This window comes from Neovison vison, chromosome 14, assembly GCF_020171115.1.
Source record: "Neovison vison isolate M4711 chromosome 14, ASM_NN_V1, whole genome shotgun sequence".
NCBI classification, from domain to species: Eukaryota; Metazoa; Chordata; class Mammalia; order Carnivora; family Mustelidae; genus Neogale; species Neogale vison.
The window spans coordinates 17,741,691-17,766,700 of record NC_058104.1 but is presented as its reverse complement, the minus strand read 5'-3'; the positions used below and the strand labels follow the sequence as shown (position 1 = coordinate 17,766,700).

The window sequence follows — 25,010 nt, the reverse complement described above, 5'->3', positions numbered from 1 at the left end:
CTCAGTGGGAAGCAGCAGCGACTTCAGATGCGGCCCCACCAGACTGGACTGTCCTTGGCAAAGTCAAATGCCCTGACAACGGACGGGTGTTCACAGCTCGGAGCAGCAAAGCAGCGAAGGGGCATCTTTGTGGGAAGAAGCTTCTTCAGCTCTTTCGTGGGACCTTGCCTCAGGTCACGTACACCTGCAAGGGGGCGAGCTCCTGGCACTCCCGTCTGCCCGCTCCGGAGACACCATCCACATGGCACTCCCGGGAGCCTCTCACAGTGAAGGCCGCCAGCGCTTAGCAAGAGTGGAAGAGGGTTTTTGTGAGGCAACATCTAACTGGGCGGGAAAGGCCAGGGGCCCGGGTGCATAGCGCACGAGGTCTGTCCGCTCATGTCGCGAGGAGCTTGGCCTCCCTGGGGCTTACTGTCCCATTTTGTACCTTCCACCTTCTTGATTACAAAGAAACACATATTCAATATAAAAATCCAAACATGGCAGAGGTAGGCAATGCAGAGAGTTTCCTCTTCCCCGGAGATAACCATCAGCTAGGTCATTTTTGTACACGTTCACCTGCACACAAGCTCCCCGTTTCCTTTAAAAGGGGAGGTTGCCCCAGAACACACAGTCTGGGGGTGCCTGGCTTTCTATACTAGCATGTCCTGGGAGGAAACAGACACTCCTGAGAGGAGGAGGGCAGGAGTCCGATTCCCCTGTGCAGGGGCTGCGGGGGTGAGCTGGCTTCTAAGGAGCAGAGTAAAGCAGAGCGGCAGGGTGTGACAGTGTTCTAGATGTCACTGTCACCTGCTTCCTGGTGTCATTAGAGAGATTTACTGAGCTGCTATTCCCACGCCAGCCCGCTGGCCGTGTCAGTGCAGGACTCAGCGGGGTCGGCAGGTCCACAGCCACGCACCCAACCCCACAACCACTTCAAGGACCTTTCCAATCTCCCTGGAAGTCCTTTCCGTCCTTGTCCACTTTTAAGGACAGTCTGTGAAGGGCTGGTGTCAATTCTTGGCTAAGTGTCTGGTACAGGGCACCAGGCCTGCCATCCAGGCCTGGGGGCCTTTCTCGGTGGGAAGCTTTAAAATGACTAATTCAGGGGCGCCTGGGTGGCCCAGTGGGTTAGAGCCTCCGCCTTCAGCTCAGGTCATGATCCCAGAGTCTGGGGACGCATCGGGCTCTCTGCTCGGCAGGGGGCCTGCTTCCCCCTTTCTCTGCCTGCCTCTCTGCCTACTTGTGATCTGTCAAATAAATAAATAAAATCTTTAAAAAAATAAAATAAATTGACTAATTCATCTTACAGGTTTATTCAGATTTTCAGGTCTACTCAGATTTTCTTATTTCTTCTTGATTCGGCCTTGGTAGCCTATCTTTCTAGGACCGTTTTTACTTCATCTTGGTTGACCCTTCCGTGCGAGTGTGGTTTTTCTTGTAGGGTAGGCAGTAATGCCCCATTTTTAACACTTGATTTTAATAATCTGAGTCTTCCCTATCTTTTTTTTTTTTTAAAGATTTTATTTATTTATTTGTCAGAGAGAGAGGGAGAGAGAGCGAGCACAGGCAGACAGAGAGGCAGGCAGAGGCAGAGGGAGAAGCAGGCTCCCTGCCGAGCAAGGAGCCCGATGCGGGACTCGATCCCAGGACGCTGAGATCATGACCTGAGCCGAAGGCAGCTGCCCAACCAACTGAGCCACCCAGGCGTCCCATGAGTCTTCCCTATCTTTATTTTAAGATTGTATTTTGGCAGGAGGAACAGTGCCTGGGTGGCTCAGTCGGTTAAGTATCTGCTTCAGCCAGGTCATGATTTAGGGTCCTGGGATCGAGCCCCGCATCTTTTTGAAAGATTTTTATTTATTTATTTGACAGGGAGAGAGCACAAATAGGGCAAGCAGCAGAGGGAGAGGGAGAAGCAGGCTCCCCGCTGAGCAGAGAGTCCGATGAGGGGCTCGATCCCAGGACCCTGGCTCATGACCTGAGATGAAGGCAGAAGCTTAACCAACTGAGCCACCCAGGCACCCCCTAAATAAATAAATTCTTAAAAAATATAAATAATGGTATTATTTTTTTAAGTAATCTGTACACCCCACGTGGGGCTTGAACTCATGACCTCGAGATCAGAAGTCGCACACCCCTCTGAGCCAGCCGGGTACCCCTGAGTTTTCCCTACAACTTTATAAACCAATTTTGAAAAAAATTAAATTAAAATAATAAAGAAATAAAAGGCAATTTTGGAGGCGATGTAGTTAAAGGTTTGTCGATTTGGTCGATCCTTTCAAAGAGCCAGCTTCGCGTCGCGTTCATTTTCTCATCTCTATTTCATTCATGTCTGTTCTTTCTCACGTCCCTCCTTCTGCTTTAGGGTCGTTCCTTTCTTCTTTTCCCAGCGTCTAGCATGGTAGCGTAAGCTGCCGACAGGAGATCTTTCTTCTTCTTGAAGGAAGTCTTTCCAGCCACCAGGCTCCCTCAAGCGGTGCTCTGTCCCCGACAGGCGTCTCCAGGGCCGCGGCTCCAAGCTGCTCACCTCAGACCAGGTCCCTGCTCGTCTCGGGATTTCTTCCAGTCACCGGGTGCGCGGGAGTGGGGTGACATTCAATATCTGTAAGCTCCCCATCTTGCTTTGTGCTGCCGGTTTCCGGCTTCACTCTGCTGTGAACACATAACGCCCTTTGTGTGATCTCAGTCCTTGTCGCTGGACGAGTCCTGCTGTTTCGGGGCCTGGGTCCCATCTGGCCCGGCGAGCACCCCCTGTGCGCTTGCGGAGAAGACCTGCTGCTCCCTTCCGGACCCCCATGTCACAGGGAGAGAGCTGGCGCTCGCAGGAGCAGCCCCCCGGGGAGAGCTGGGGCCCACAGGCACGTGAGGGAGGGAGTTGAGGCCCCGGGGAAGGGACCCTCAGCCTCTGCGGGTCTTCAGGGGACCGCAGCCCCGGCCCACAGCTTTCCTCCAACCTCAGGGGAGACCCTGTGCCAGTACCACAAACCCGAACACTCCGGACATCTTGCCCACTGACACCGAGAGATGGAAAGTGTCGCCATAAGCCACTACGTGTGGGGGGTGACCTGGGGGGGCGCGAGACAACTCACAGTTACCCACGCGTCTCGGGGCTTTCCGGAGAGCCAGGCTGCACGCACGGCGGCGCTGCGGGGGGAAGCTCCATCTTTCCTGAGGAAGGAAAGTGGAAACCAAGGGTTAATAATTTTTCTCTTGTTTAAGATTTTCTTTTCTTTCTTATTATTTTTCCCAATGTGGGGCTTGAACTCACAACCCTGAGATCAAGAGTCACGTGTTCTACTGACTGAGCTGGCCAGGCGCCTGGTTAACTCTTTTCTTGTTGAAGCTGCTGGAGCCAAAGGCATGCTCTTTGTAATGACAACTTTACGGGCCTGAGGATGAGGAAAATGGGGTAGAAGGGTCCCCCCACCCTGTGGGGAAGCCATTGGAAATTCTGGTTTTCTAACACCCCAAACTACCTGTGCCTGGTGAAAGAAGCCACTGGGGACCCTGAGAGTCAGCATTTGGTCCTATCATTCAGGAGAGCAGGACTAAATGAGACATCGAACTGAGGTGCCCTTGTCCCACAACTTTTTTTGAGATCTTTTATTTGTTTGACAGAGAGAGAGAGCAAGAGAGGGAACACAAGCAGGGGGAGTGGGAGAGAGAGAAGCAGACTGCCCGCTGAGCAGGGAGCCCGATGTGGGATTTGCTTGTTTGTTTGTTTTTTAAGATTTTTTTTTATTCATTTATTTGACAGACACACCACAAGTAGGCAGAAAGGCAGGCAGAGAGAGAGAGAGAGGGAGCAGGCTCCCCACCGAGCAGAGAGCCAGATGCAGGGCTCGATCCCAGGACCCTGAGATCATGACCTGAGCCGAAGACAGAGGCTTAACCCACTGAGCCACGAGGCATCTCCCTTTTTTTTTTTTTTTAAGATTATTTATTGGGGCATCCGGGGTCTCAGTCAGTTAAGCAGCTCCCTTGGCTCAGGTCTTGATCCTGGAGTTGGGAGATCAAGCCCGGCATCAGGCTTCCCACTCAGTGGGGAGTCTGCTTCTCCCTCTGCCCCTTCCCCCAGCTCCTTTCTCTCTCACTCACTGTTCCTCTCACAAATAAATAATCTTTTTTATAAAGACTTTTATGACAGAGAGAGAAACCACAAGCAGGAGGAGCAGCAGGCAGAGGGAGAAATAAGCTCTCCGCTAAACAGGGTGCCTGACACGGGGCTTGATCCCAGGACCCCAGGATCCTGACCTGAGCCGAGGGCAGATGCTTAATGAGCCACCCAATGCCCCCCACGACTTCTATTTCTCACTGACGCCAAACACTCCTTTCTCCCAGAAACCACCTTTTTTTTTTTTTAGCAGAGCCATATTTCTTTTGGTGGTTTTATACAACTTGGATTCATTTTTGTATTTTCTAAGATGTGGCCCTTATTGTTCGCATGAATTAACATGAAACACAAAAATGCTTTTTAATGACTTGTTTTCTATCCTGTTTATGTGACGGGAACCCACTTTCAGTTCAATAAAATTAGTTCTTGGCAAAACCTGATGAGTGTCCGTGTGTATGCACGTGTGTGTGTGCACGTGTGTGTGTAAGCCTGTGTGTATGCATGCGCGGGTGTGTGTACACACAAACACTGGCACGCTCTTCTGGAGCAGTCTCTGTTTTTTCATCTGATTTTCAAGAGACTGATCTGTGACCAGTTAAGACCTCTTAGGATAAGCGAAAGGAGAAGACACAAATGAGAAGGGGAGTTGTTCTGAGAACGGGACGGATCTAGGGGTGCTTTCAAGTTCTGGAAAAGGCTCCAGAGGACAGGAGAGGTAGAAAACTCTGGAAAGGTAGAAAGGCCAGGGCACAAAGCTCCTCAGACAGTGCCTGTCCTCTGAGGTGTCCGCACCATGGGCTGGGAGGGCTGCAAGCCCCACCGCTCGTGTTCACCCCACTCTGACCGCCAATCCCCTCTGCACCTGGGTCCGCCTGTGGGGCCACGCTGGGGAGCCGCTCCCGCTGCCTCAGGGCCTCCAGGCCCGCCAGGTCGGGCTGGTGGCAGTGGCTGCGCATCACAGTCACCAGCTGACCCTGCGTGATGGCCCGGCTGCGGCAGCCCAGCCGGGCCTGGTCCCGGCACATCCAGTAGACCTTCTCCCCTGCCGCCTTCTCCTTCCTGTAGAGGAAGGACTCGTACACCAGGAACCTGCCTCCGAGGGACGTCCTCAGGAACTCCAGAGGCTGGAGGGGTCCTGGAAGGAATGTGGCAACGTGAACGGGGCAGCTCGGAAGCAGGCTGCAGAGCCTGGGCGGCAGGGACAGAAGCCGCTTCCTCTGAGCCTGCGGTGACCCCACAGAGGCGCTCTGCTCTCTGCCGGCAGACCAGCCCCGCTCTGGGGCCCGAGGGCTGCGGCTCCAACGGCCAGCCCAGGGCCTGCGGCCCTGACACCCTGGAGGACAGACTGGCTGTTTCCTTCTGAGGGCTCTGGGGCTGCCTGGGAGGCTGGCTCTGTGTCCCTGCACACCCCTCCTGACCCACCTGGGACCCCACACCTGCTGGCAAGCACCCCGCTCGAAGGTTGGGCCACACCACTCAGCGGGGCCCATGGCTGGCTGGGACCATGCACTAGGAGCCTCCTGGCTCCATGTCCCCTCTCCCCTCGACCAGCTGGCAACTGATCAACCCTCTCGTGAGGCTTTTAAGACCCTGAATTGAAAGGTCCTGCGATGCTGGGGTCTGGGGGGCTAGAGAGAACTGGGCGGGGGAGTGAGGAAAATAGATGGACCCGAGAGGGAAGACAGAAGGTCCCTAAGGTCCAGGCTTATTGCCCCATTAGTGGGTGCTGGGCACTTCCTGTCCTGTAGCAGATCACGCCCCCTGTCCCCTTCCCTCCAGCTGAGTGGGTTTCTCTCTGCTGCCAGCCAGTCCCACACCAGTACCAGCCTCGAGGATGGAGCGCATAAGCACCCCTGCCTTTAGGGAGCTTTAGGTCTGTTTGCAGACCACCACACGTGGTTGGCTAGACCCCACCAGGCCCAGGGCCAAGGACAGAAGGTCCCAGCAGGGAGACCGGGGCCCGGCACCTGCCGTGCTCTGCACCAGCTCACCCGCACCTGAGCCTTCCCTCTGCGCCGGGCTGGGGATCTGCTCCCGCTGCCTCAGAGCCTCCAGGCCCCCCAGGTCGGGCGGGTGACAGTGTCTGCGCATCACCATCACCCGCTGGCCCTGCGTGATGGCCCGGCTGCGACAGCCCATGCGGGCCTGGTCCCGGCACGTCCAGTAGACCTTCTCGCCGGCCGCCTTCTCCCGCCGGTACAGGAAGGACTCATACACCAGGAAGCTGCCGCCCAGAGGGGTCCTCAGGAACTCAGGGCCTCCTGGGGAGAAACAGGACAGGTGTGGGGTGAGAACTGGGAGCCAGGTCTTGGAGTTCAGCAGGGAGGCGATGGGGGCCCCTGTTCTCAAAGCAAGAGCAGTATAGCTCCTGGACAGAGCAGCTCAGGGAGGGCCCTGCCCAGACAGAGCAGGGCTAAGGTGAGGAGGGGAGGCAAGGAAGGGGAGGAGAGAGTAACCGGAGAGGGCTGTATCCACTTCCAGAGTGTTCCCCTAAGAACGGGATGCTGCTTGGTGGAGCTCATGGGAGGGCTGAGGGAAAGGTGGCCTTCTGGGTCTCCTGCTTGTCACCAAGGCCCACTGGCCACAATCTGTCCTACCTGGGCTCCCCCGCTGAGCCGCACCGGGGCGTTTCTCCCGCTGCCTCAGGGCTTCCAGGCCCCCCAGGTCAGGCGGGTGGCAGTGGCCACGCATCACGGTCACCCGCCGGCCCTGGGTGATGGCCCGGCTGCGGCAGCCCATGCGGGCCTGGTCCCGGCACGTCCAGTAGACCTTCTGCCCTGCCGCCTTCTCCCGCCGGTACAGGAAGGACTCGTACACCAGGAAGCTGCCGCCCAGAGGGGTCCTCAGGAACTCAGGGCCTCCTAGGGAGAAACGGGACAGGTGCGGTGGGGGGGAGGGAAGTGGCGATTCAGGGTTTTGGGTCCTCTCCTACCTCCCTGGACCTGAGGAAGCAAGACCCTCGGGGGCTCTGGGCCAGCAGTGCAAAGGGCTCACCTGGGTCCTCGTCCTGGTCCTCGGCAGGGGATCCCTGTGGGTCCTGGGGCGGGGCTGGAAGGACTTTTGTGCGCTTCCTGGGCCGGGCTTTGGCGACAGTCAGGGTCCCAGGCCCCCTGCAGGGGAGCAGGCTATCCACGCCTCGGAGCAGCTTGTCTGCTTGGCCCCCAGACCCCCCAGGCCGGGTCTGCAGCGTCTCAATGGCCTTCTCCTGCTGTCGCCGGGCCTCCAGGCCCTCCACGTCGGGCGGGTGGCAGTGGCCCCGCATGACGGTCACCCGCTGGCCCTGGGTGATGGCCCGGCTGCGGCAGCTGTGAAGCGCATGGTCCCGGCACGTCCAGTAGACCTTGTCCCCCACGGCCTTCTCCCGCTTGTAGAGGAAGGACTGGTGTACCAGGAAGCTGCCACCATAGCATGTCCTCAGGAACTCCAGGGGCCGGGCTTCTCCTGGGGGAGGAAGCTGGCGCAGTCACGGCAGGTGGAGGAGTGGAGTCTGGGGCAGCGTGGGGGGCCAAGCGTTTTTTCCCTTGATGCGGACGCCGACTGGGGCTTCCCCTGAGCTGGGTGTGCATGGGCCCCTTGGGCATTCTCCCGACCCCCCAACACCCCAAGGGAGCCAGGGAGAAGGTGTAGGTCCTCTCCGGGAGGTTAGCGGGGAGGCCCCAGCTCAGGTGGTTACACCTCATGGTGTAACACACCTGTCCGTACTCTTTTTAAGGTTTGTTTGAAACTTTTCTCTAATTTTTTTTAAGATTTTATTTATTTGGGGCGCCTGGGTGGCTCAGTGGGTTAAACCTCTGCCTTGGGCTCAGGTCATGATCTCAGGATCCTGGGATTAAGCCCCTCATGCATCCATCGGGCTCTCTGCTCAGTGGGGAGCCTGCTTTCCCCTCTCTCTCTGTCTGCCTCTCTGCTACTTGTGATCTCTGTCTCTTTGTCAAATAAATAAATAAAATCTTTAAAGAAAAATAGACAGTAAAAAACACATATTCTCCGCCTCCCCCCACCCCGCCCCTTCCCCCGCTCCAGCACCCAGCACAGCAGCAGCCCTAAGTCCTTAAACCCTCACATCTGGATCAGGAGGGAGCCAACCCTTGGGACAAGTCCACCTCCCCTTTGCTGGTAATAAAAGCCACCAAGACCTCAGCTACCGCGCACTGGGTGCCACCACATGTGGGACTGGCGCTGAGCGCTTCCAGCCCATCAAGCATCTCACCCCCCCCCCACCCCTCCGCACTGGAGCGATGCCCCAACCCGGACAGCTCCCAAAACCCCAGAGCTTCAGCACCTGTGCTGAACCTTGGTGGGGTGGGGCTGTGACCTGAACCTGGTCCAGAGCTCTCCCCTAGGCTGACCTCCCCTAATGTCCTGGGCCACCAGGACCACCTCGCTCTGTTCAAACTCACATTTCTGGGCCTAGCACCAGACCCGCATCACAAAGTTCCAGAAGGACTTGAGCCCCGTGGTTCTGGAGCACTAGTTCTGTCCCCCGGGTTTGATGATTTCTGGGCCATGCTGACTTGGAGCGCATTACAAACCATGGGGGCCCCACGTTTCCATCTGAGCACAGGTAAGGACCCCCGGGTTCCTGCCTGTCCCAGAGTGGAGGTCGGGCACGGGGCACTCACCGATCCCCAGCGTCGGGCGTTTCTTGGGGGGCAAGCTCAGCAGCGACATGGCTCGCGGCCCCTCCTCTACTGCAGCCGGCTTGCTCAGCACCAACCCAGGGGTGCGCTCTGGCTCCTTAGGGCACAGCCAGGGGCCCACCCCTTTCAGCGGCTCCTCTGGTTGGCCCCCAGGGCCATCTGGACCCCCCAAGCCTTCAGGCAGGGCCGGGCCGGGCAGCTTCTGTCTTCGGCGCCGTGCCTCCAGGCCCTCCTCATCGGGCGGGTGGCAGTGGCCCCGCATCACCGTGGCCCTCGGGCCTCGGGTGATGGCCCGGCCCCGGCAGCCCAGCTCCCAGTGCTCACGGCATTTCCAGTACACCTTGTCCCCCACTGCCTTCTCCTGCTTGTACAGGAAGCACTCAAGCACCAGAAGGCGGCCCCCGAAAGGGGTCCTCAGGAACTCCAGGGGTTTGGGGGCTGTGGAGGAAAAGAGAGGGCTGGGTTGGCTGGAACGGAGCAAGTGTTGAGGCCAAGGGCATGGATGGGAGCGTGGGGGGATGTGCAGGGACGATGCCCTGAGATCATCACACCAGCCAGACAGAGTCCTGGTTAGAGAAAAGGATGCTTGGCTCCAAGCAGAGATGGGACCCCAAGGCCATCCCTTAGAAAGGGGTCCACAGGGCCTATGTCTGAGCGAGCAGGCCCACTGAGGGAGCTGGGCCAGGAGCAGGAGGCCTGGAACTCACCTGTGTCTGGCTTGTTGTGCTTCTGCTCAAAGGCCTGGGGGGTTGGCCGGACTGCCCCCACTTGCTCCTCCACTGACAGGATCTGGGGGGTCCTGGCCAGTGCGTCAGGACTGGACATCTCCAGGGACAGGACACAGTGCCCTCCTTCGGGCTGGGAGTCCACCCCATCCACGCTCTCGGTGGAGGCCGTCAGCAGGACCAGTTCGGAGAATTCTTGGGGCTTCGTGGGCGCTACGGGGACAACATTGGTGCCTGGCTCAGGGGACTCCGGGGATGGCTCCTGGCCAGCCTTCACACTCTCGCCCTCCTGCTCGCTGGGCTCCGGCAGGGGCATTCTGGGATGATGGCCAGTCCCTGCGGCCACGCTCAGGACCCAGCAGGTGGAGTTCTTGTCCTCCTCCTCCTCCTCCCTGCTCAGGAACCTGGCAGTCCAGGGGGTCCGTCCTAAGGAAGGAGGCAAAATCCATCCATGGAGGCCCCCTTGGGCCTGGGGCTCAGGAAGATGGACGTGGGCTGGAGGTGGAGCCAGAGGGGGCTGAAAGGCTGGGGAGAGTCCTGGGTGGAGCTGGGGCACCCCGGGTAGGTGCTTCTGCTCCTCTGTGCCCTCTCAGGCAACTGCGGTCTGGTGACGTCCCCTCCACAAATGCCACACTCCTGTCTGTAAAATGTGCCACAGGCTGGGCTCTCCAGGGGCTTTTGGGGAGACTGAGGCACTGAGGACCATGAGCTTCTACAAATAGAGGCCCTTAGGTGCTGAGCATGGTGGGACATGTCTTCACGGGGTTTCCCATTTAATTTGGCCCCATGTTATAATAGTTTATCATTCTTATTGATCCAGTGTACAGATGAGGACACTGAGGCACGCTAGGACAGCCAACATGGCCACGAAGTGCAGAGCCGGGAGTCGGGTCGAGGGGGTTCCAGAGCCTGACCTCTCACAGGACCTGGTTTACCTCATCTGGGATGTCGGTAACTGGCCTTCCTGAGCACCAAGCCTCAGAGACCAGCACGCAGGTCACAGGCTCAGGTCCCAGACCCTCCCTGGATACCTGGTGTCCCACCTCCTGACACTGTGTCACAGGGAGAAAGCCGGGCACCCACGGGCGCTCTGTAGACCACAAAGGAGACGTCTGGCTCTGAGAGGCGGGACTATTTGGACTCACAACCTGATCTGTCCCCCAGCCTGGGCCGGAGGCCCCGGACCACACAGTACTCAGGAGATGCCAGGACACGTGGAGGGCAGTGACCTTGTGTCTGAGCCGGGGCTGGTGCTGCCTCAGCTGGGAGGGGACGGGGCGGTAGAGGTGTGCAGAGAATCCACAGTTACTCCAGGACCCCTGGCTTCTGGGATGGAGAAGCACAAAGGATGTGTTACAGGGGTGGAGCTAGCCTGGAGACGGGGCCCTGGATACCAGTGTAGGTTGAACTTCCTTGCTTTCTTGAGGGACTGGTTGGTGGGTGAATGGCTCGGTCTCCCCTGACTCTCCTTAAGAAGAAGCAGGACTGCAGCCTCCCTGCACATTTCAGCTCCCCATTTGTGAGCTGTCACCCTCGTTTCCAGTGTCGCCATTCCTGCTCTGGAGTTCCTGGTTTGGGGCCCAGATTCAGCTCCCCAAGGCCTGGTCAGGCTAAGGGCAGGGCCCCAGTGCCCCATTAGGACAGAGCCAAGGCTGAAGGCCCAGAGGGGTGCCTCATCCCCGCCCCATCTCGCCATACACGCCTGCCCATCCCAGGGCAGCGGAGAAGCCCATCACAGGGGGTTGGGGTGGGAGATGGTGGCGAGACTCAAGGAAATCTTCCAGGTCCCAGGCCACCTGATTGAGAATCCTGGCTGTGCTGCCCTCCCGTGTCATGCCCTGGACTTTCCAATGCTCGCTCCTCCCGTGCCACCCTTCTTTGCCCTGCCCATCCCGCCCCACACCGTGACGTGGCTGGGCCGGGACGCGTGGACCCCTGGAGACCGGCCCCAGCAGGACCTAGTGTGCATGCAGAGATGCTCTGGGCAGAAAAGGGTGACAGCGGGAAGCCCCGCCCCGGACCGCCATGTCCCTCTCGCGAATTGGCCTGAGGCAGGACCGTCAGTCAGCAGCCAGCTTGCTCCCCTCGCACTGTGGTCCCTGTGCTCTGGGTCCCATGCCCCAGCCGGCTGGTGCTCTTCCGCGTCCCAGCGGCCTCCAGCCTGCAGGACCAAGGGTGCAGGGGGCCGGCCCTCCCTTCTGCAGAGGCCTCGGACAACTCCAGCCAGGCGAAGCACTGTGGTCGCAGTCCACACAGCACACACACTCCAACAGGCCCAGCCCTGGGTCCCTGCCACACGCGGGGCAAGAGGGGATGCTGTGGGGACCCCGACACGCCACTGGCCTCAGACCATCAAATGCCGAAGGCTGGCCTCCTCCAAACTAGAGAGCACTGGCATGACTAAGAGCCCCCACATTCCACAGGAATAGGACCCGGAGTCATGGGTACCCCAGAGTCAGAGGACAGTGAGATCTCCTCAAATACAGGTTCTGCATAAAATGCTTCTAACACGTACACCCCTCAAAGGATACGGAAGAGATTTCAGCACAACCAAAGGCGAACTCTGGCCACCCCCAACTCACCCCCCAACACACCCTCATCATCTGCTGAAAAGCAGGGGTCTGGCAATGACCTTGAACTTGGATTGGTTTGATGGTTACCATCCTCAGCCACTAAGGGGTCTCGGAATGTAGATCGTCTAATGACCACATCAAGTACGCAGGCCCCCCTCGCAATGTGGTCTTGAATCTGGACAGGCTCCAGCCCAGACGGGTCCCTCGCTCTGAGACTTGCTGAGTGTGGCGGAAGCAACCTGGGGGCTTAGAAGTCCTCACCCTTAGGAGACACCAAGTTAGGAAGCCGTGTGAGCGGCCACGTGCTGGCAGGAAGAACTGCCGGGCATCGTGGAAAAGCATCCTGCACTGTGCGGCCCAGCAGACCCCCTGCCTGTGCGATCCTGCACAGCGGCCATGGAAACAGCCCACCCACCTCATGGGATACGCATCAATAATAAACTTATCTTCAGCCAGTGAGATCGGGGTCATTTGTTACTCAGCAGTAACTGGTACTCTTGGAAGGTAATTGAGCCTGGTGGGTTTTGGCTTTTTGATGGATGGAACAGAAAAGGTTGTGAGATGCACAGTACCAAAGTGCATTTGAACTTCAGGGGCCATGATACAGAAACGTTAAATCCCTCAGCTGATCACACTTAATGGGCTGGTAATCCACCAAGAAGAACAAAAAAATTAAGTATGAAGGATGGCAATGAGAATTAAGGCCCCCTGTAATGGGGGCGCCTGGGTAGCTTAGTCAGTGAAATGTCTGCCGTTGGCTCAGGTCATGATCCCGGGTTCCTGGGATCGAGCCCCACATCGGGCTCCCTGCTCAGCAGAGAGCCTGCTTCTCCCTCTGCCTGCTGCTACCCCTGCTTGTGTTCTCTCTCTCTCTAATCTTAACAACAACAACAAAAATAGCAAAAAGTCTGCAATGTAATAAGCCAGTCACAAAAAAAACTAATGCATGGGATTCCACTTCTGTAAAGTCCCTACACTAGTCCAATTCATGGCTGCAGAATCGGGGGGCCGCTGCAGGGGGGAGGGGACAGGGAGCTGTTGTTCAGTGGGTGTGGTTTCAGTTCGGGATGATGATGACGACATTCTGGCAGCGGAGGGTGGCCATGGTGGCATACCAGCGTGAGGGCCAGAATGATTCAAGCTGTAAATTTTTGTGATATATGTTTTACCACATGCACACAAATCTGTAACAAACTACATGGAGAAATGTTCCATTTACCTAACATCACTGGGGAATGAGGTTGTGCAGAAAAGGCAGATTTCTTTTTTTTTTTTTTTTAAAGATTTTATTTATTTATTTGGCAGAAAGAAATCACAAGTAGGCAGAGCAGCAGGCAGAGAGAAGAGGAAGCAGGTTCCCTGCTGAGCAGAAAGCTGGATGCGAGGCTCGATCCCGGGACCCTGAGATCATGACCTGAGCTGAAGGCAGAGGCTTTAACCCACTGAGCCACCCAGGCGCCCCGAAAAGGCAGATTTCAAACAAGCTGAAGTTCTCTCTCCAGGATGCGGACTTTAACCATTTTATCTGCTTCACAGTTTACCCTCCGAGGATGGAACTCTCCATAAGCTCTTACCACTCTTCACTATCTGGATGAAGGGGGCATACATATTTTCTCCTGACCTGGAAATAAGCTGTCTCCCCCCAGTTCCCTTGGTACAGCTCCCCTCCCCTCTGGGCCCCTTCTCCACCCTTCATGTCCTGATCTCTCTGGTCACCAACACTCTCTGCCTCCACGTTCTCTGCACCGGGACTACCAAGATTCTTCGGTCTCCTGTGTCTGAGAGTAAGACCTAACCAAAGCCCCTCCTTCCCTCAACAGTCCGACTTTGGAAGGCCGGCCCACACTCCTGCCTTCTCGGCCCGGCTGTCTGCAGGCTGCCCGCCAGCTCTGCGGACACCAACCGCTCTCTCGTTTAGCACCCCGTGCAGGGTTGGCACCAGCTGTGTCGATCCGTACACCGCGATCTCCCTCGAAACCACCTGCGCAGGGCCTATGTGTGGTCCGTCCATACGACGGAATGATATTCGGCCATAACCAGGAATCAAGTTCTGGCACGTGACAGATGAACGCTGAGAACATCATGCTTAGTCAAAGAAGCTGGGCACGGGGCGCCTGGGGGGCTCAGCTGGTAAAGCATCTGCCTTCAGCTCAGGTCATGAGCTCCAGGTCCCGAGAACGAGTGAGGAGTCTGCTTCTTCCTCTCCCTCTCTGCCTCTTCCCCCAGCTTGTGCTCTCTCTCTCTCTCTCTCTCACAAATGAATAAATAAAATCTTAAAAAAAAAAAAAAAAGCAGCAGCAGCCAGACACAAAAGATAGCATATACATGACTCCGTTCATATGACATGTTGAGAACAGGCAAATCCACCGAGATGGAACGTAGATGCACAGGACTGGTGGCGAGGGGAGATCTGGAAGTGATGCTAAGAGGTGTGGGGCTTTTGGGGTAATGAAACTGATTGTGAATCAGTGAAACTGATTGTGGTGATGGTTGTTGGACTCCGTGGACACATGGAATACAGTGAGTTATACACTCTTGACAGGGGAGTTGTATGCGTGTAAATCAGATCTCAATAAAACTGCTTAGAAAATATCCTTATAGGGACTCAGGTCCCCAGGGTCACTAGGATAAAAAATAGTTTTCTTTTTCTTTCCTTTTTTTTTTTTTAAAGATTTTTTTAAAGTCATCTCTACACCCAACATGGGGCTCAAACTCACAACCCTGAGATCAAGAGTCACACGCTCCACTGATGAGCCCATCAGGCGCCCCGAAAACCGGTCTTGTACACCCTAAGCAGGCCTTTCCCTACTGGGCGTGGTTTCCTCATCAAAGAAGAGGGATTGAATATTAGGAGATTGTGGAGGTTGCGAAGATTATATTGTAAAAATGATATAAAAATTTGTTTAGGGGCGCCTGGGTGGCTGAGTGGGTTAAAGCCTCTGCCTTCAGCTCGGGTCATGATCCCAGGGTCCTGGGATTGAGCCCCGCATCGGGCTCTCTGCTCGGCAGGGAGCCTACTTCCCTCTCTCTCTCTACCTGCCTCTCTGCCTACTTGTGATCTCTGTCTGTCAAATAAATAAATAAAATCTTTTAAAAAGGTGGCTCAGTGGGTTGAGCCGCAGCCTTCGGCTTGGGTCATGATCTCAGTGTCCTGGGATCCAGTCCCGCATCGGGCTCTCTGCTCGGCAGGAAGCCTGCTTCCTCCTCTCTCTCTGCCTGCCTCTCTGCCTACTTGTGATCTCTCTCTGTCAAATAAATAAATAAAATCTTTAAAAAAAAAAATTTGTTTAAACTGTTAAGAACCGAATTCCTAGTCAACGCCCCATAATCCTGCCCCTCAGACGCACAGCTCTGTCCCTTTTTAGGTCAGAGCTCTGGACGGACGTTTTGTTTTCCGTGACACACACGTCGCATCAACATGTCCTTTGCGATTTCGCCCCACTTTACGGTGGACCTAGACCCACCTAGACCAGATGGAGCGCCAGCCCAGGATCAAATCATTACGTAAGGCGGGCCTAGAACCGGCGCCAGCGCGCACCGAGAAGCCCGGCAGCAATGCTCCCGGCGGCCGCAGGGTGGCGGTGCTGCTCCATAGGGCCCGCGCACTGCGTCCTCGGCAAGAAAGAGCGGCCTCACACGACCGTTTCCAAAACAAGAACGTGGGAGTTCTTCCATGAAGCAAAAATAACCAAAGATTTCCCAAAATGTTTGTATTTACAAAACTTAACATTTAGGAAGCAGATGCAGTGAACAAAGTCTGCAAATACCATCTTTTCTAAGCTAAGGTTTTCCCAAAAACAAACCCAAGTACAGCTTGGACCCCGCGGGGCCTCTCCCTCTGCCTCTGGAGTCTCTGCTCAGAGTTGTCGGTTACAGACTGATTTTATGTATTCATGGCCTCAAAAACAAAACAAAACAAAAAAATGGGGTGCCTGGGTGGCTCAGGTCATGATCCTGGGGTCCTGGAATCGAGCCCCGCATTGGGCTCCCTGCTCAGCTAGAGGCCTGCTTCTCCCTCTCCCCCTCCCCCTGCTTCTGTTCCCTCTCTCGCTGTGTCTTTCCCTGTCAAATAAATAAAATCTTTATTTTTATGTTTTTTAAAGATTTTATTTATTTATTTGACAGAGAGAGATCACAAGCAGGCAGGGAGGCAGGCAGAGGGGGGGGGAGCAGGCTCCCCGCTGAGCAGAGAGCCCCATGTGGGGCTTGATCCCAGGACCCCAGGACCCCAGGACCCCAGGACCACGACTCAAGCTGAAGGCAGAGGCTTAACCCACTGAGCCACCCAGGCGCCCCAATAAATAAAATCTTTAAAACAAAAATAAAACCCCAAAGCCTTAAATACCTAGGAAGAAATATCTCAAAATGTTAAAAGTAGGAAGAGTAGTCATTTACTTTCTCCTTCCATTTCTTTTTCTTGAAATTGTGGACAATGTGCATGAACTCAGCACCTGGGGAAACGGGAGACAAGCTCCATCTCCTCATTCCATCATTTGTCCGTTAACTCCGTAACTCTCCTGTGACAAGTCACACGAGAAATGAAAGGGTAATACAGATGACGGAACAGAGAAATGAGCAACACTTGAGGACATTAAAAATCCTTATTGTGGGACCCGCAGAGCCTCAAAGACATTCCCTCCGAGAAATATATTAACTACAAAGGGAAACACAGTAACGACAGAGGGGAAATCCTGCGAACACCCCGGGGCATCGAGGCCGACTTAGTCGGTCATAAGACATGTCTACACCATGATGTCCTTGATGAGATGCACCAAGGACACCCACGGTCTCTGGGATATTCCTGCCCCAAGTGCACACCTCCACTTCAATCAGACAAGGCACATCGAGGGACAGTCCACAAAACAAGTGACTAGAACACTTGAAAAACGCTGAGGTCATCAAGGACAAGGGCAGGGTGAGGACCTGTCACTGACTGGAGAGGGCTGAGGGGACCGAGCAGCTAAATGCCATATGGGATGGCGGGACAGAAAAAGGATGTTGGGGACAAGCTGGAGAAATTGGAGTCAGGTCAACAGTGTAGGCAAAGAGAACTGTACCATGTTGATATCCTGATTCACTCTCCACGCAGCATCGGGTAAGAGGTTGACAATTGGGGGGACCAGATGATGGGTATGTGGGAATTCTTCGTACTACCTTTGCAATGCTTTTAAAGTCTAAAATTAGGGGCACCTGGGTGGCTCAGTGGGTTAAGAATCTGCCTTCAGCTCTGGTCATGATCTCAGGGTCCTGAGATCGAGCCCCGCGTCGGACTCTGCTCAGCTGGAAGCCTGCTTCCCTTCCTCTCTCTCTGGCTGCCTCTCTGCCTACTTGTGATCTCTCTCACTCCGTCAAATAAATAAATAAAATCTTTTTTAAAAAAAAGTCTAAAATTAACTCAAAAGACTTTGAAAACCCAAGTGTCAAACTTACAGACGAAGTGGGAGTTGACAGAGAAAGTAAGTGACAGAGACCTCCTGAGTGTAGGGTGAGAGAGAGAGAGAGGGAGACACCCTCTGGTCCAGAGCCTCGCTGTCCATCCTGGGACCTGGGACCTGAGCCAGGAACAAAGCTCCTCTGGCACTAGCCCACACCTCCAGTCCGGTGACCCAGCAATCTTCTTACCAAGTGTCACCACCAGCCCCGCTCAGTGTCTGGGGCCATAAGTGAGCAGCCCAGGCACACATGGCTAGCGAGAGCCAAGACTCCAGCCCAGGCCTAGCTGGTGTAGAGCTAACGGGGTGCCTCTCTGTGCCCTGGGAGGCTATAGTAAGACCTAAGAAGCACCTCTTGCTTCTCCCTCTTGCAGCGGAAGCTGATGCTCAGAGCTGCCTTCAGAGTACGTCGTCAGCTGCACCGATGCGGCCCTACAAACCAGCTATTTCATGGTTCATCCCAGTGACTTCCGGCTGATCTGGCCCATGGGAGGCACAGTGGGACACTGGAGGCTGGGGCAAGGAGGATGTTCCAGAAGCCACCTGCCTGCCCTGGAGCTCAGCCTGGCTGTGCCGGCAGTGTGGGGTCCCTGCCATACTCGGGCTCGCTCGCCATTTCCTGTTTGGCCTCCCAGCTCCTCCACCACCAGGGACCACAAGGAAACCCCCAGTGGAAATCTTACAGTGAGGGTGCCTGGGTGGCTCAGTGGTTAGGCACCTGCCTTCAGCTCAGGCAGGTCATGATTCCAGGTAGAAATCAAGCCCCCGCTCAGCGGGAAGCCTGCTTCTCCCTCTCCCTCTCTTGTACTCCTTCTCTCACTATCTCTCTCTTTCTGTCAAATGAATAAATAAAATCTTTAGAGGGAAAAAAAAAGAGAAATCTTACAGTAGTTTCTGTTTTCCCAGCTGGACAAGACAGTGATGACAGTATTTTCTATTTACCAGACACAAGGACGTGGCTGCCACTAGCCGGGAAGGGCTCTGCACTCACTACCCCAGTTTATCTTCAGTTTATCTTCCAAATAAGCCCCTCAGTCAGAGTCCGCTGTTCTGTCGTGTCCCAGCAGAGGAACCAAGGCTGAATCCTTGCTTCTGTGACCGAGAGCAGGCTGATAAAGACAGTCCTCATTCAAGACGCCTGTGTCCGCCTTCAGGGCCTCAACTGGTAAAATCAGTAAAAATGGTTCTTTTCACACTAAGGATTCTGCCCTAGGTATCAGTGCAGTGGGTTCAGACTGGTGGTTGTCGGTCAAGGTGATTTGCTTCCCAGGCAATACCTGATAATGTCCAGAGATATTTCTGGTTGTCGCCACTGGGAGACAGGGCGTGCTACCAGCATCTACCGGGCCAGGTCAAGGATGCTGCCCGACATCCTACAGTGCCCAGGGTGGCTTCTCCAACACCCCCTAAAGGAGCATCTGGTCCAAAATGCCAACCAAGCCAAGGCTGAGAAAGCCTACTTGAGATCAGTGTTTAAAAAGTGAAATAAAATTTAAAAAATGAAATAAGAGAAAGAGTGAATCCGTACAATGAGCTAAGTATAGTTTTCATGCAAGTTTTATTATAATTAGCTGTATGTGTAACTCTGGCCTTTTTAAGAATTCCCCGGGGCCCTTGATAAAAATACAAATGCTTGGATTTCCATCTGAAATTTGGACAGAGGATCTGGAGAGGGATTCAAGAATCTGGATTTTTAGCAAGCACCCCATGAGGCTCTGGGAGACCACGGACTGTGCTTTGAGAAACACTTGAGGAGAAGCCCTGGAGAAACGTGTCAGTCACTAAGTGACGTGCCTAAGAAGGATTTAAAGGGTTTTCTTTTTGTGTGTGTGCCAGGCCCCACAGGAAGTATTTTATATACGTGATCTTACTTAATCTGTCTCACTGTACATGCTCCCTCATTAATGTGTTAAATAAAATCATAACACCTGTTTATTTTGGGTCAGCAGGAGAGTTATGATTTCATCTTTTCTGAGACGATCCCGTAACATTTTTTTTAAAGATTTTATTATTTTTTTTTATTTTTTATTTTTTTTAAAGATTTTATTTATTTATTTGACAGAGAGAAATCACAAGTAGACAGAGAGGCAGGCAGAGAGAGAGAGAGAGGGAAGCAGGCTCCCTGCTGAGCAGAGAGCCCGATGCGGGACTCGATCCCAGGACTCTGAGATCATGACCTGAGCCGAAGGCAGCGGCTTAACCCACTGAGCCACCCAGGCGCCCCTAAAGATTTTATTTATTTATTTGACAGAAAGAGATCACAAGTAGGCAGAGAGGCAGGCGGGGGGCGGGGGAGCAGGCTCCCCGCTGAGCAGAGAGCCCGATGTGGGGCTTGATCCCAGGACCCTGAGATCATGACCTGAGCCGAAGGCGAGGCTTTACCCACTGAGCCACCCAGGTACCCCAATCCTGTAACATTTTAATGTATTTCACATACCTTGAGCTATTCGGAGAACCTCAAGAACAGACGGGAATTTGCTCAAACTTCTAAGCAATATAAGTGAAATGTGGAGGAGAGAGCTTAGCATGGCTTCCGTACCTTGGGATAGCAAATACCAGACTTGTAAAAATCCCATCCTGGAAGGTTCCTTCCAGCAAAGCAAACTCCAGAGGGCCTTTACAGTGAATTAATGTGCTCATACCTACGCAAGCAACCAGGCCAAATCGACTGAGACCAGCCTCATTCCCTGATCAGAAGTATCTTTCACTGAGGTAATGAGACTGTAAAGGACCGTTGCGCCTCAGCGGAAACTGGGCACTGTCTAGAACACATCCTTCCAGGTTACGGGCTTCCAGCCTGAGCTACTGGGACAGCTCTGCACAGCGTAGATAACCAAGATCAATGCAAAACTATTCTAGTCTATGGGCAATAAACTTTCCATGCAAATAAGTACATGTAAACAATTCTTCCGCCTGAAGAAAAAGCCAGTTTTGCTTCCAGGTGCACATTTCAGTATCTGTCATCTTCTGGAATCTTCTCTGGATTCTCTTGCAAACTGGTTATTAGATCTTTCTGGTTCCTTGGTTAATGAGTTAAGTAAAAGCTTCCATACACGTTCCTTCCACATCTGTCTGAGACAGCTTTATTTCTTTTGTTTCGGTCTAAGGTTCTGCTTTTCTAATTGCCTGGATCACTGGCCCTGTCATCCCTGGTTCAAGTCCGCAATCTTTAAAATTCTGCCAATCTGCACTGCATGCAATATAAGTGGGTATGACTTTATGAAACTTTTACCCCGCCACGCATATGTCTACTTATCGTGGGTGGACTTCAAATGCATTCTTTTACTCTGGATGATCATTGCGTTAAGGTCAATACTTGGATCCTTGTGTTTGTTTTGTAGTATTTAATTTTCACTCACTCAAGATTTATTGAGTGACGAGTATTTTTTTTTTAAGATTTTATTTACTTATTTGACAGACAGAGATCACAAGCAGGCAGAGAGGCAGGCAGAGAGAGGAAGGGAAGCAGGCTCCCCATCAAGCAAAGAGCCTGATGTGGGGCTCGATCCCAGGACCCTGAGATCATGACCTGACCCGAAGGCAGAAGCTTTAACCCACTGCGCCACTCAGGCACCCCGAGTGACGAGTATTTTAAATCGGGCAGATGTACACGGAAGGTTCGAGAGTCTTGCGGTTTGCTTCATCCCTCTCTTCTCTTCTCCCCTCCCCAGGACTGAGACACAGAGCAATTCTGAGCCCACACTCAACTGCCCACTGATACTGCTTTCCTGCGTGCGGTCCCAAAGGGCTCAGTGTCAACCTGACACACCTAAGAGACCCACGGGACTCCAGACTGCCGGGAGCCTCTCAGGCAAGAGCTCATCACTAAGGTCCTGAACGTCCCAGCCTCACTCGGCAGCTGACAGTGGATCAACAGAATTACCTTCAGGCACAGAGAGCGAGACCCACCATCCCCATCCACCAGTACTCCGGTCCTTACGGCTGAGGCTGACTTGCTCCGTACGACACCTGGGGCAAATTCCATCAATCCTCTGGACTGATTTTACCTGTGAAACAAGAAAAGTGGCGAATGAGATGCTGTATTTGAAAAGTTTCCATAAACTGTAAATCATCACGCAAGGAGTTCTTTGCTGGGCCCATGGGTCTTGATGTTTGAAAAAGCTCCTGGGGGACTCCAGCTGCTCTCCCCCTCCCACGTGTGCTATGGAGCTATGAGGGGTAGAGGTGTGCACTCACTGACTGGTGAACTTCCTATGAAATACGCATACTCTCTGTGTGTATGTACACACAGGTATTGCTCCTAGGAGGTGTTGAAGGTGGCAGCGACCACCCCCCGCCCCCAGTGATTCGGAATCACGGCTCTAAAGCAGGGCTTCTCAACCTCAGCACCACTGGCATTTGGGGGGAGGGGGGCTGTCCTGTGCAATGAGGGATGTTTCGCAGCATTTCCGGCCTCTGCCTGCTGGATGCAGCCCACCCAGCCCAACAATACCATTGCCATATGTCCCCTGGGAACCCCACTCCTGAGTACCTGAGAGATGCACAGGGCACAGAAAGGAAGATTCTGGCTCCAGGTCCTTCCAGACCCAGGTCCTTCAGTCACCAGAATCTTAGCATTTTTTTTCTTTTCTTTTTTCTTTTTAAACTAATCTCTATGCCTAATGTGGGGCTCAGACTCACAACCTGGAGATCAAGAGTCCCGTGTCTTACCCACCGAACCAGCCAGCACCCCAGAATCTTAGCTATTTTTTTTTTACTCCTTCCTCACCAGGCCTCATGTGTCCTCAAATCTCATTCTCTGTACCTGGTCACACACCACCTTCCCGTGGCCTTCCCACAGAACATCACTCCAGGGCTTTGGTCCTCCCCCATTCCTCCGTGGCCTTCCCATCCAGCATCCAGCCTGGCTAATTCTCCCTACGAAGTGCCAGCCGGTTAATCTTCCTAAAGCTGAACTTCAATTATTTCTCTCTCCAGTAAAAATCATCTCCTTCTCCCTTATAAACACTCCACGCTCCAGCCCCAAGCTCACACCCTCTCTTCTCCCAGTGTGACTAGGAGCCTTTGGAAGAGGAACAAGATAAACCTGATGGCATCAAACCAGAAAATTCAAATCCAGTCCTCGAAATGATTTTTGGCCCTGAGATGCAGAAATGCCAAAGTATTAAAAATATACCTTTTGGGGGGAAGTTGAAGGTTACCATGATTATCTGATTATTGGAACTCAGCATCCCCCAGAGGCAAGAAGCAGAGGCTGAGAAAGACGGAGGTTTGTTAAGGGTTTCAAACTGTGGTCAGAACCACCAGGTCCCGAAATCAGTGTCACAGGTTAGCGATAGTCATTGGGAACGGAAAGGACAGAACACAACAGAATGAAATCAGAACAAAGGTAGAGGCGAGAGGACGTTTGAACTTCTCTCCCAGCAATCTACGTCCGCAGGCACAAGTTATGCATGGGGAGCATATTTCTCAAGTCCAAAAAGTTTGAAAGTCACAAGAGGCATCCGCGCAATCAGAAGTGGAAGGAGGGGTCTAACAGCAGCAAAAAGTGCAAGGTCACTGGGACCTACAGAACCGCGCAGGCGGGACGCGGCTGGGGTGAGGGCCAGCGCGGGTCAGCACGGTGCGGAGGACACCGCAGAGCGGGGGTGCGGAAGGAGCGAACGGGGGGGCTCCCTTTCTGGGGGTGTCGGGGCTCAGTCCGGGGTTTGCTGGGTTGGGGCGAAGGAGGAGCGAGGAGAAGGGAGACGAGTCTCGGGTGAAGGACAAGGAGGCGGCCTGAGTGCCGGGACCCGGAGCCAGGTGCCCACCCCCACTTCCAGGCTCAGCAGCCCTCGGGACCCCCGGGGAGGCCTGGCCGGGGGCGCGGCCACGCCGTGGGACCCGGGACCCTCCCCGGCCCGCTGGGGCCCGTGCTCACCGGGCACCGGCCGGGCGGTGGCGGCAGCGGAACCCTCCCTCTCCGGAGACCGAGCCGCGGCGGGTCCTTTGGCCTCGGCCGCCGCAGCCACCGACGTCGACCTCGCGGCCCAGGAGCCTCAGGCCACCACAACCCTAGCGCCCGCTCCCCGCCCCCACCTGCCCTGTCGGGAGCGAGCCCCGTGCCCGCGCGCCGCCGCGCTGGCCGGGAGCGCGCGCCACCCGGCTGGGGAGCCGACCCCTTGGAACGCCCAAGCAGTCTCCCAGCGAGCATGCGCAGCAGGGCCGCGGGGCCCCATTCCTCGGGCAAACTCCGCTTCTCCGGCTCTTCTGTGAGCGGCGACGAGCTGGCAGCTTGACCAATCGGCGTGGGGATATAGGGCCAGGGTTTGCGAAAAGGGCGGGGCAAGCCCAGGAATGGGCGGTGGCGCCCAGGGGCGGAGCGTTGGCCGCAGAGGCGGCTGGCACTGGGGATTCTGGGCGGGGCTCTGAGACAGGTGAGTTGGGGGGCTTCTTTGAGACCACCCCCAGGCCTCCACGAGGATTTGATTCCCTGCTCACTAAGCGGGAGCATTTGGTTAAATATCGTATTAGACCTGTCACTTTCCTTCGCCAGCAGAAGGAAATTTCTTATACACCTTGTTGAAACCTTCAAATGACCCCACCGCAAAGCCGGGTCAATTTGAGATGCAAAACACAGTGAATTTTGGTAATAACGGATTATAACTTTGAATAAAAGAACCTAAGAGTTGATACTGATATAAATAAGTAGGGGTACCTAGGTGGCCCGGTTGGCTAAGCGTCTGACTCTGGGTTTTGGTTGGGGTCATGATCTCAGGGTCGTGGGATGGAGCCCCTAATCAGGCTCTCTGCTGGGTGTGGAGTCTGCTGGAGATTGTCCCTCTCCCTCTGCCCTTCCCCGGATCCCACCCCTCACCCTCAACCCTGCCTGCAGCACTCTTTTTCTAAAAATAAATAAATAAATAAATAAAATAAATAAATAAATGGGGAGAAGGGAAGGCTCGCTCTTCCTGTAGGAGCTCAACTAAGAAATGCAGAAGAGATGATGCAGAAAATCATCATTTGTCAACCATCCTAATTAATGGCTGATTTTGGCAAAAATTATTAATGGCCTCTAAAGTTGGAGGGTGAGATCTTAACAAGGAAATGGTATTTACATAATCCCAAAGATACTTATTAATTACAAAGGGGGAAATACGAATTTTACAGTAGAGGAATGGTTCTCAAAGTGTAATCTGGGGGTTCTTAGAGGTCCCTGTGGAATACTGCAAAGGCGACATGACATGGATTACATGGATGTTGTAAAAGGCTGACTGCCAAAGCTCAAATGAGAACCCCTAGTATTTCTTTAGGCCTCCATTAAGGAGATTTGCATAAATAAATAAATAAATAAAATGTACAATTCAGTTTTTTTAGCATATTCATAAAGTTGTGCAAACATCAGCACAATCAGTTTTAGAATATTTTTACTCCAGGAAGAATCCTGTAGCCACAGTTGAAACATTCCTCAGCCCCGAACCCCAGGCTACTATTCAGCTTTCTGTCCCTATAGATGTGCCTATTCTGGACATTCATATATATGGAATCATACAATATGTGGTTTTTATGTCTGACTTATTTCACTTAGCCTGGGTTTTTTAAAT

The 25,010-nt window shown here is 54.1% G+C and overlaps 1 protein-coding gene across 3 annotated transcripts; it reads right to left on the bottom strand.

Annotated features, from left to right (window-relative positions):
• Positions 1 to 2,028: 2,028 nt before the first annotated feature.
• Positions 2,029 to 23,479, bottom strand: FLYWCH1 (FLYWCH-type zinc finger 1). 3 transcript variants are annotated; one of them, XM_044232996.1, is made up of 10 exons: positions 23,348 to 23,479; positions 21,407 to 21,473; positions 9,444 to 9,887; positions 8,719 to 9,174; positions 7,091 to 7,537; positions 6,694 to 6,957; positions 6,088 to 6,357; positions 4,959 to 5,231; positions 3,078 to 3,150; positions 2,029 to 2,634 (listed from the first exon to the last, which is right to left on the bottom strand). In XM_044232996.1, the coding sequence occupies exons 3-10, from the start codon at positions 9,775 to 9,777 to the stop codon at positions 2,511 to 2,513; spliced, it is 2,241 nt and encodes a 746-aa protein (XP_044088931.1). In that variant the 5' UTR covers positions 9,778 to 9,887; positions 21,407 to 21,473; positions 23,348 to 23,479; the 3' UTR covers positions 2,029 to 2,510. The 3 variants fall into 3 exon arrangements, with proteins under 3 accessions (XP_044088931.1, XP_044088932.1, XP_044088933.1); XM_044232997.1 differs by having other exon boundaries at positions 2,548 to 2,634; positions 3,072 to 3,150; positions 21,350 to 21,473; XM_044232998.1 differs by having other exon boundaries at positions 2,586 to 2,631; positions 3,072 to 3,150; positions 21,350 to 21,473.
• Between the last annotated feature and the right edge of the window lie 1,531 nt (positions 23,480 to 25,010).